General features: G+C 37.6%; 1 protein-coding gene across 2 annotated transcripts in view; it reads right to left on the bottom strand.

Moving 5' to 3' along the window:
- Positions 1-2,422: 2,422 nt before the first annotated feature.
- The window catches only part of RANBP17 (RAN binding protein 17), a 339,284-nt gene continuing 330,311 nt past the window's right edge, over positions 2,423-11,395 (bottom strand). For both annotated transcript variants that reach the window (XM_031953652.1, XM_031953653.1), the window contains 3 exons: positions 7,990-8,088; positions 4,751-4,878; positions 2,423-3,713 (listed from right to left, as the gene is read on the bottom strand). In XM_031953652.1, coding sequence (XP_031809512.1) covers positions 3,617-3,713; positions 4,751-4,878; positions 7,990-8,088 — 324 coding nt within the window. In that variant the 3' untranslated portion in view covers positions 2,423-3,616. The remainder of the gene's footprint in view (positions 3,714-4,750; positions 4,879-7,989; positions 8,089-11,395) is intronic.

The following is an 11,395-nucleotide window of genomic DNA, read 5'->3' as shown; positions in this document are numbered from 1 at the left end:
CCCCACCCCATTTCACAGAGACTCTTCTGTGGAACCCCCAGCTTTCCATAAAGCCACACCCTTAAAAGTTTAGACTGGGAAAGAATACCTTTTGGTCCAAGTATTTTACAATTTACAAAGCCTTCTTATATATTAGCTTACCACTCAGAACTAAGTCAAAATCACAGACTATTAGAGCCAAAGCCTCAGAGATTGAGGACAGATGAAGACACTAGTGAACAGAGGGGTGCTTGTGGTCATCTGATTAAGACTGGCCATCATAAAATTTCATTCTATTTTTTTTTTAAATCAGTCTTCAGTACTTTTAACTGCAAAGTAATATCCATGTGGAAATACCATGACCAGATTTTTAGAAGTTCGTGTATGAAAGAGCAACTTTCTGTGCACTACAAATCACAAGCAACAAGGAACTCTGATCCTTCTCCTTCTTACAGAACCTTCCTAACCTAGTATACTTCTGGAGGACCTAGGAAGCCTACCCGTTTTCTGTTCTTCCTTCCCCATGAATCCCTGCCAAATGAGGCACGCTATTCAGACTGTACTTCAGAGTTTCAAGGAGATGGTCACTTTTTAGATCTTGGTTTGTTCAGCTTTTCAGAACTCACTTGTGAAGCTATGACCAGGAAGTTTTTGTTTCCCTCTCCCCCCACATAATTTGAGCAAGAATTTCTCTCCTAAGAATGGAGAACAATTCTCCTGGAAGCTTGTAATGGGAGCCTCACTCTTCATTGACATTCTGAACTCTACTCTGGGCACTTCCTGAGGAAGGAAAAGAGCAGAGAGGCTAGGATATTTAAAAAGTACATTAAGGTCCATGTAAACAGATTAAAACAAAGTATGAAGCTTTGGAGCTCTAACAGTTTTACCAGTTAGTCTTTTCATTAGACAGTGTTGACTTTGAGGAAGATGTTAGAAGCCCTGTGGGGCAACCTTCTGTTTTGTGTCGTTCATTTCTAGCCTGGAAGCAGCCACATTTACCTATATTCTAACCATTTAATAATAACTGAGATGGAGACCCTTGCTATATTTTATGGAAAGTTAATTTGTTTATAAAGTATTTCTAGACACTGTCCAAAGATTCCTGATGAATGGCATTATGTGTGCATGATTTCACATCACTCCAAGATATACAGGAATGATTTCACGTGGGATTTTCTTCTGATGGCAGCAATGTATATCATTACTCATTTGTTTTTTGGGTTTGTTTTTTTTTTTTTCCAGTTGTGTTGTTCTTTGATAGGTAGACGTTTTCTCAGTGGGTTACTGAGTCAATATGGTAAAATGGCAAAAGGGAGAGTCTGAACATGAATTCTGCTTCTATTTCTAACTGCCTGAATTCTAACCCTTGATTTGTAAAATAGGGATAATAGTACTTTTACTATCTACCCCACTAGACTAGTTGTGAGGACTGAAATTTGTTTTAGAGTGTTTTGCAAATATGAAAAGTGCTGTTTAATGTGTGCTATGAATCTTTATCATATGTAAGTGTAATCTCAGTTTCTTATTCCATGTGTGAGAATGATTTCAGAATAAGTGCTATTAGTGATGCTTCACTTGCCTAATGATAATTAGCATTTACAAAACATTCTAAGGTTTGCAAAACACTTTAAAATGTTACATTTTTATCCTCACAACAGATCTGAGAGGTAGATGCTATTTTTATTTTCATATGTAAAGAAACTTAGGCAGATAAAGACGAAGTGTTTTACCGAGAGTCACACAGTTGCTATGTTTCTGTGGCACAATTTGGAACTCAAGTCTTCCAGACTTCTCTTCTAGTACTTTGAGCTGGTCAGGGATTATTGTTTCTCCTATCAGTTTTCAAGCTTGAGCCAACTTTACCTTCATTAACTGACCTGAGATGGCTAGGGTGGGTGGAGCTGTGATGTTTGGCTCATTGGAATCCCTTTAGGGTGATAAAGAAAACCGATGGTACCTTATCATTTTCATCTGAATATTTTAATGCAAAATTAAGAAGCTTTTCCAGGGCATACATGCTGCATAAATGGGATTATGACCTCAAGGAGATGTTTTGTGGGCAAAAAGTTCAAGAGAACAAAACTCTTAGAAAATGAACTCCTAAACTAAGTCCCTGGGAAGAAACTGACATTTTACAAAGTTCTTAATTCACTTTATTGACACCAGTCACCTTGACTCTTTCAATAAAAATAAAATGTGGATGCTTTACAAACAGGGGTGTTTCTCATCCCTTAATTGTCGATAAAATAGAATCCTTTGTATGCTTTTCCCTATTCCTCTGTGCTTACATCAGCAGAATGTAGACTTTGAGAGTTATTGAAATGATTCTGCTGTTGTGTGCTGTCTGTTGTGAATACTGAAATATTCAGAAAGGTTTAAAATACCATTTGGTAAGAAACAATTCCAACATCAACCTGCATATTTATCTTTTAAGGACAATGACTTCTTTTGGGTTTGTTTTATTAAAGTGATAAATATATTACTAAGCTGGACCATGAACATAATGACAATAAGGTACAAAACAAGGTGGGAGCTGCCTTCCTTGAATTAATATAATATCACATGTAGAGAACAAATGGAAAATACATCCTTCTTTAGCTTCCTGAATTTTGGCTAAACCAATGATCTCCATTTCCTTTCTCTTGGAAAAGTAATCAGAATGATCATGTAACAGAAACAAATTGTTCTTCATCTACTACAAGTTTCTATCCTTTTAAATCTTGAACTTCAATCAACCTCCTTACCTCCAGTACATACTGTCTTTGGCACCAACAAAGCCCATGGTAAGTCCATGAGCTTGCCAGGATGGATATGCTGCATTTTCTATTTTAGACATACCCTTTCACGATCACTTAAAGCTATATGGGAGCAAAAGGGCTTAGGCTTGGCAGTGCCCAGTGCTTCAGAGGCTAGCTGTCTCATTCTTTCTGAAGAAATGTCCTTGCATGTAGCAACTGCATGGCTTAATTCTTCTAGACTGAACCACTTTAAATTTATGCTAGTGAAAAGAAAACATTGTTTGTAAGTCATTTAATTGTATTACTGTCTCTCTGCTTTATCAGATGCCATTGTGTAGGAGAGCTCTGTGAGCAATCCCATGGGTCACCTCAGAGAGCTCCCAGCCTTGTTCTAAGTGCCCTTATCTCAGCGTCTCTAACATTTAATGTTCTATATTCATAGAAAAATAATGAACTTTATTAATTTAACAAGTTCAAATAGCATTTGTCTCAATCTCTGCTCTCTGTTTTAATGTAGTCCATGTTGAAGGATGAATTCCTAATTTTTCTTCCAAAAATATTTGTGAATTATCTGACTTCATTATCATTAACTAATACATATTTTGGAGCAAAGCTGGATTTATTTTGTTCTTTGGTTAAATATTGTTTTTACACCATTTTACAGCAGTATAAGAACAAACAGAAAGGTTGAAAACATGTTTCTTTTTTTTAAAGCAAAGACTGTGATTTTACATTGTTCTCATGCTTATAAATTCTTACAATTAGGCCAGAGTTATAAAAATGCAGATATTGTTTTAAAAAAAATTTCCATTGGTCCGGCCAGTATCAGCATACTGAGGCCCAAACCTTCCAGAGTCTATTCAAAAACGTTATTCTTCGTGGGAATCATTGAAATTGGGTCAGCTCATCATGTCCAAAACGCCTGATTCTGTGCTTCCATCGCTACGTAGCGCTTCAACCATATCTCTTCTGAAAACTGACAGATTTTGAGTGAATCTGTAAGAAAAAAGATGACACATGATGAAAGGGTGAACTTGTCTGCCTTTTTGTGGTGAGTCAGTGGTCTTCAGAACCTTGGACAGATCCATGCCTCTAAATGTTTCCTAAATAAATGTTTCCTAGGAAGGAGACACATATTATCTGTCCTTGCATTTTTTGGAGATCTGTTTCTGTTTAATAGTTTTGTTTAGTGAGGTCACCTGGCCACAAAGTTTTTCCTTTTATAGAAACCTCTAGATTCTTTCTCCTTTTCTATTCCTATTCTCCCTTTTCTGTTCTACATTTAAAGAATTGGTTCAAGGGGCAGTAATTTGCCAGGGCACCAGTAGGTCAAATTTTCAAGGGCTCCCAATTGACCTCAAACCTAGCCTCAGATAATTATGTGTTTGGCTTGATGGAGATTCTTTTTCCTCATGAAGAAAGTGTGCAAGGGAAAATGCCTGCCAAGTTACATATGCCTTAGTTTTGCATCACAATACTAATTCTCAAGTATTAGATAGCTGCTGGGTTGACAGACTCAAGCCATTCTAAAGCTGAAACTGTATCATATCCTTAAGAATAAAGATTGAATTTTTTTTAAAGCATCCTTTCCTTGTGTAATATTTGCACTTGTGACTTGATCAATGCAGGCCTCTTTTGGTTAAAATTATGAGAGCAATTCAGGACTGTTATTTATGGTAAAGAATAATCTTAAAATACAACATCATTATGTTAAATATGAAGCAATTGTTTCCCACTATACCATGCTGAAAGTTACAGGGGAAGGAGAGTTCATGTAAGATGCTCTGGCTGAGGGGCAAGTCATTTAACTTCTTCGTGACTCAGTCTCCTCAAATGTCAAAAGGGAATGATAATACTTGTACTATCTACCTCACAGAGTGCTGTTGTGAGAAAAGCAGTTTGCAAAACCTAAGATCCTGCAAGTGTGATTTTAAAAAGCATATAGGTAAACAGCTCCAGGGAATTCCTACTCAACTAGCTGCCTAGTAGGGAAAAGATACCCTAAGCAGCTGTGCTTTTTGGGAAATACTTACCTGTCTCTGTTCTTTATCAGCAGGTTCTGTTCCACACCCTCCATCAGGTTCCTGAAACACTGGGCCAGGACTTCATGTTTGCCAATGGGTTGGCTGTTTATCAGGCTCTCCCTCAATTCACTGAAATACTATTAGGAGGCAAACATTTTAGAAGACAACCTGAGGGCTCAGAATTCAGTTCTGGATGTTCACAAGCTGAGGGCTGGGGTGGGGAGAGTGCTGGACATGGGCTTTTCTAGTCCCCCAGGATTTCCTCATGTGATTTCCAGGAGCTTTATTTTTGCTTACATTTGCATCAGTGCCTGGCTAGTGAGCATTTTCATGCCTGCCTCCCAGAGGAGGCTTGTCTCAGGGAGAACTGTACTTCAAGACTGAAGCAGAAACTTGCAACAACTGAGACCTTCTTAACTGCAGGTTAAACTTAGCAATGGCTACAAAACCTCTCTTCAGAGTCATGCTAAGGCAGCTCAGGAGGATGGTGTTCACTGTTCCTCCCTGGGAGTCTCACTGCTTTGTTCCATGATGTAAAGGGGGGTACTAGTTTGAAGGTCAGAAGCTTTGGGTGTGAATCCCTTTCCTAAGCTTTGTGACCACAGGTAAGTCAACTTACTGCTGAGACTTGGTTTCCAAAGATTTCTAGGAAGGAGATAATGACACCTGTACTCTCTAGCTCAAGTGTCGTGAGCAAAATGTTTTTTAAACTTTAACATAATACAGAAATGTTATTCCTGTTGTTATTATCATTATTATTTGTAATCACCTAATCCGCACATTTAGTAGAAGTGGTAGGGACCTTTCTAAGCTGAGAGAAGTTTTCTCAAATGTTTTGGTTTGGGATTAAAATAGAAGTGATGCTGATCAAACACATTGGTGTGGACAGAAAATGAGCCCTGTGCAGTGGAAACAGACCCTTATTCAGCATCGGAAGATCTGGATCCATGTCCTAGTGATCCTTATATCATTGGACTGCTACTTTCTCATTTAAAACAAGGGGGAAGTCAGAAGAGATGATTCTAAGCCCATTTAGGAGATCAATTGCATCTCTAGATCCTATGAAATATGAAAATCCTATGAGTTGAGCCCAGACACATGGAATTGCTACAAGATCCCTGATATCAGGTGAATCACTCTCCCAAATGGCTGTAGATCATGTGGTCCCCAACACACCCTATGTTGCTGGAACCAAATTAAAAAATAATTAGGAAATATTTTACAATATAAATAAAACACAATGAAACTTAGATAACTTGTACTATCTGCCTTACAGGGCTGTTGTGAGAAAAGCTGCTTGAAAAAGCTAAGATATTGCAACTGTGGTTTCAAAAAGCCAGTAGGTAAACAGCTCCAGAAAACTCCTACTCAACTAGCTACCTGGTAGGCAGCTGTGTCCTGTCCACAGGCATCCTTATGTATGGATTAGTGGCGCCCATGTCTGTGCGAGTTTGACACCACTGCTCTGGACCACATTTTGCGATTACTGCATGCGTCTTGTCATAAAGGACAGCACAGGGTTTGTGATAGTGATAGAGGGGGAAGGTAGAGAGATAGGGTGTTGTGCACAGAAATAAAGAAACCGGTAGTTCTTGTTCATTTCTGAGAGATCTTTTTGTGACACTAAGTGAAAAATTTGACATTCTTGGCCTGCCTCTAGACAAATAATAAGACAGCCATCATCTCTTTGCTGGGGTCTCCTGATTTTTACATAAATACAAACCTTTATGCTAAACACAGCTCCTAATCATTGGAAACAGTCTAATTTTAGCATAAAGGCAACATTCTGCCAGAGATATGTTTATTTTTTTGAGTCCAAATGGCATGATATTTAATTTCCATCATACGCTAAAGCAGCACACATCAAAACACACATAATTAATATGTAGTCAGACTAATACTTAAATATGATATATCAGAGATATTATACTTAAACTACAGTGTCTTCCTGAACAAGACTGGGAATGCACAAAACTACTTATTTTTCTCTTTTATAATGATGCAGTGACTCACACCAAATAGAAAATTATTAGTTTTTCATCCCAAACCATGAAATATTGCCTCCATCAGTAAAGTATAATATTGTGATGTCATAAGCTTTTTCTAAACACTGAATTTGCCCTTATTCCCTCTCAATCATTTTAAAAGAACTGCTCTCTTTTATAGAGCTTGGATTTAAATCACAATAACACTGAGGGAAGATGAATGACAGTGCTATTGGATGTGGCTAAAATTGGATACTTCAGCACAGGTGAATGATGAGACAGCTCTTCTCTTTTTGATATATTTTCTTCTTCTATTAGTTTCCTTCCATGGCTGGGATTTCAGTTTGAATTTTAATGTATGCGGCTGCCTCTAATCTCAATGTCTTTTTTTCCCCAGTACTATCTTATTGTATAGACAATTCATTCTCTATAGCAGTAATATACTGCTCCTAGTGATGGCTTGAGAAACAGAACCATCAGCAGCAGGAAACACAGTGTGGCCATTCTCCCTTCAGGAGTCACATATATACCACACATATGTGTACACACTTGTACACGTACACGCACACACACACACACACACACACATTCACACACAATATTCCCTGAATTCCTTGCAGAGGAGAAGCAGTAGCTTCTATGAGGATTAGACAAAGACTTTTCAAACAAGAAAGATTTATTTTCCTAGGGATTGAGGGAAAGTGGCAAGGGTTTGCTTCAGATGCGGACTAGGAATTTTTGAGCATGGGATGGTTCAAGAGTAAGAGGCAATGGACTTCAATAATTGAATCCATGGGTGGGAGTCTCAGGGTTTGTTCTTTAAACTGTCCATAAGACCTATTTTGAACTTTCAAGGGAGATGGGGAGAATTAAAAAAAATTATTCTGTATTGATTATTTATTTAAATAATCTTTAGCTTAAACCAGCAACAAAGGTGGCAGGGGATAAAAGACCCATCTACTATACAACAGGTATTTCTTATGTTAAATCAAAAGAGGATAAGCTGTGGGCCTGGGAAGAGGTAAAGCAGATGAACCCCTGGGAAAAGCCCGGATCTTCCCCCAAATCTCCCCATTGTAGTGTTCTTTGGGCCATATGCTATCACCTCTGCAGGAGAAGGGACAGTGTAGTCATTGACTTCTCCTGCAGGGGTGATAGGATATGTCCCAAAGAAGGTATGGCCCAAAGACCCTCTCTCTTCCTGAGGTCAGCACACTTGGTCTCTTGGGACACTGACCCTCACCACTCATCTCTAACACTCACCTCCTCATTGAGTAGTATAAGACCCAGCAGAGGCCTTGACACTGACCACTGGTTCCGACAGTCCTCAAAAACGATGATGTTCAAGAGAGCAGACATCATCTGAAAGAATAATGCATACAGAATTGGTACTGTTGGCTTGGGGTCTCCCCCTCACCTGCCTCAGCCACAATAACCCCCTAAATCACACTAAAAAATAAAAACACCTAAATCTTTGTAAAGCTTTATACTCCATAGAGAAGCAGCCAATCGAGAGTGGAAAGCAGTAAAGTGACCCAGTCTCAGAAGCACATTTAAAAATTTAGTAGTATCTAAAGAAAAGCCATGGGCACTGATTGTATTAAAAAAAAAAAAAAAAAAAAGAACTAGTTTTCATGTTGCTCACTCAGAGAAGAATTAGGGGAACAAGACAATGGTATCTACTTTTCAATTAGGAAAACTAAGTGATGGGGACAGTAAAATTTCCTCCCTATAAAACCCAGAAAAAGCAGACATTAGAGAGGAGAGGACTCAGGTAGGTTCTGAAAGTCTTTGTTTGAGCTTAGCTGGAAGTCTCCCTAGCAGAAAGACAAGCTAGACCTAAGAACACATTTTGTATGCTTCCCAGGCCCCATTCAGGCATATGACAGTCAAGTGCAGAGGAGGAAGTTTCAATCTTTGCCTTTCCTGCCCTAGCATATGGCACATAGAAACAGGATTGTCAACCTCTGTTTTGGTTGCTAAGGCTGCTTCCTGTTGGTGTCATTGGGTCATACTAAGATGTTTCCATCTTCATCTCTAGCCCAATCCTGGGGTTCTTTTTGCGGTCCCTGCTCCTCACCCTCTCTAGTCTTGGTATTTAAGACTGTAGGTGGCGGGAGGATATATTGAGCCACTTTCCTAGCACTTTGTATTCCCTCTCTTGTAAGTATGACTTGTCATTTCTCTTATGAAGACAGTTCAGCTTTAGCTATTGGCAGTTGAGGTATTATTTTATTTTATTTTTTTCTGATTTCTATGTCTGACTTGAGGCCAATTATTTAACTTCCACATGTCTTAGTTTTAGTATTTGTAAAGTGTGGATAAGAAATGAATACATCCCAGGGATATTGTGAGACACCAATGGTGTCTGCAGTGAAAGTGCTGTAAAAAGTACAAGATTTCTAGTCATATTCATAAGGTACCTCCTAGTTCTAAACTTTTGTGCTTTTCTACTTTAATAAAGCATCTGTGATATCATCAGCACAGATATACTTTTCACTGATACAGGTCACAACTCCTCAGTCTGTGAGATTTTTGCTTAGGAAAGCTTTAAAACAGTTGGGTAATAATTGTCTGTCCAGCAACTCTGGGAACAATTTGGGTCTTAAGATGGAGAAGATAATCTGCAAATACAGAAGAATCTGCATGTCTATAATAGAGACCACATTCCAACAAGCTTTCAATAGTCACAGAGCCACAAATTAAAATGACAAAAAAAACCCCTAACAGATCCATTGAGGCAATCTAAAATATTATGGGCTTTGCAATCTGGAGGCAGAATGAATATTTTCATGGAAAGGATTCAAGTCAGTGGCACCAAAACTCCTTCTATAAATGACGAAGCATCCTGAAGTGATGTGCCAATTACTTTATACAGTACTCCTGTGGATTCATTTCTCTGAATGCATGTATTTATGTCTGTAATAAGCAAGGGAATGTTTGAATAAAATACTTTTCTAAAAATAAAGTTGGTTAAAAGGAACTTTTCTTTCATTCTAATGGAAAAACTGAAATCAGTAAAGCAAATCCGTTCAATTTATATTATTATTATAGCATTCTATTTACCAGTAGATTTTTTCTAATAATTATTAGGTTGACCTGCAGCAGAACCTAGAAAACATTCTTCTCAGAAAGAACAGAGGACAGAGAATCAGAATCTCTGAGAATAAAAGCACATTTAGTTCAACAGTAGATCTTTAGTGGAACGTTTCTTCCATGTTACTGAAATGACTAGAGTGGGGAGTGAAGAACTTTCAGGTAAGAAAGATAACTCACAGAGAGTAAGGACCAATAATTTAGTGTGAAGGAAGTGAGCATGTTGGATGCAGGCACATCTCAATATCTTTCTACTATCCTGAAAATAACAGGTCTGATCCTATCAACTATGTGAGATTGAAAGCTTATTTTTAGTGTTATATATCCTAGAATAGTTATTTTAATCTATTGCAAAGCATCACACATTTAAATAATCTTTTAAAAATATACTTAAAAACCTCTGTTGCAAATAAATAAGGAAATCTGAGAAACAACTAACTGTATATTCTGTGTGACTTGATCCATCATTTATGCAAAGTGAAGAAGTTTATGCAGAAACAAAAGTCTTTCCTATAATGTTGTAGAGATGGTCCTCCAAGACATATTGAAGTTGGGGTGCTAAGTTTGGGGAATTTCATTCCAATAAGGAGGTAATCACTTGTTTGTTTTGCTTTTGGAGGTGAAACTCCTAATTTAATTACTTTAATTTAAGCTGTAATTTAAGTACACCCACCTGCCTTCAATCTGGAACAGCAGCTCTTGACAAGTGCCCTATTTGGAGACTAGATTCAAATTAATGGTAGGCATTATGGTAACCTCTCAACTACTGTTCCTATTAAGGACAACAATGATATGGATAAACCAAATCACTGCATAGTCTAAGTCTCATGTATTTGGTTTTGGCACGTGTGTAGCTACTGCTGTTCTAATAGAGGTGTTTGTGATCTTTTGGAAATTCACATTATTTCAAACAAAAAATGAAGGCACTTTGAACATAAATTCATGAAATACAAAGAAAACAAGCTTACTCATAGCCTTACTCAATATATAACTTTCAGTTACCATTAATTCTGAAGAAAGATTCTTTTTTCATGTCAACACTGAATTATTAGGTTAAAAAGTGTCCTTTCAATATGAAAAGTGGAGGCTGAATAGGGCTGAGGTCAGGTTAAAATGAGGGCTGAATAGGAGTGAAAATAACCAGTTAGGCAGGGCAGTGGCCATGGGGAAAAAGATATAAAGACATAAAGAGGAAGATCAATGTCGACATTAACAGTAAATCTGATAAATTCTGACCATAACCAATAGCCCAGTTTGTAAAATGCAAAAATACAAACTTTCCAGATTATGTGGTTCAAAGGAATGATGATTTTGAACCTCTTTCAAAAGTCAGAGAATTCTCCTCGATTTCTATCAATAAGGCATAAGCATAATCATATCAACATATGTTCTCTTCATAATGGCAATGTTTTTACCTAACAATGGTCTCAGGACCATAGATTTGGATCTAAAAGAGAAACCTTATAGATTATGTAGTCTAACTCTTTCATTTTGTGGATGAGGAAACAGATCATGGAAGTTAAGTGACTTATCTAAGGTCACAAAGTATTAAGTGGCAAAACCAGAATTTATA

Source organism: Sarcophilus harrisii, chromosome 2 (assembly GCF_902635505.1).
Source record: "Sarcophilus harrisii chromosome 2, mSarHar1.11, whole genome shotgun sequence".
Taxonomy (NCBI): Eukaryota; Metazoa; Chordata; class Mammalia; order Dasyuromorphia; family Dasyuridae; genus Sarcophilus; species Sarcophilus harrisii.
The sequence above is the reverse complement of the archived record's forward strand: the minus strand, read 5'-3'. Positions and strand labels throughout refer to the sequence as shown.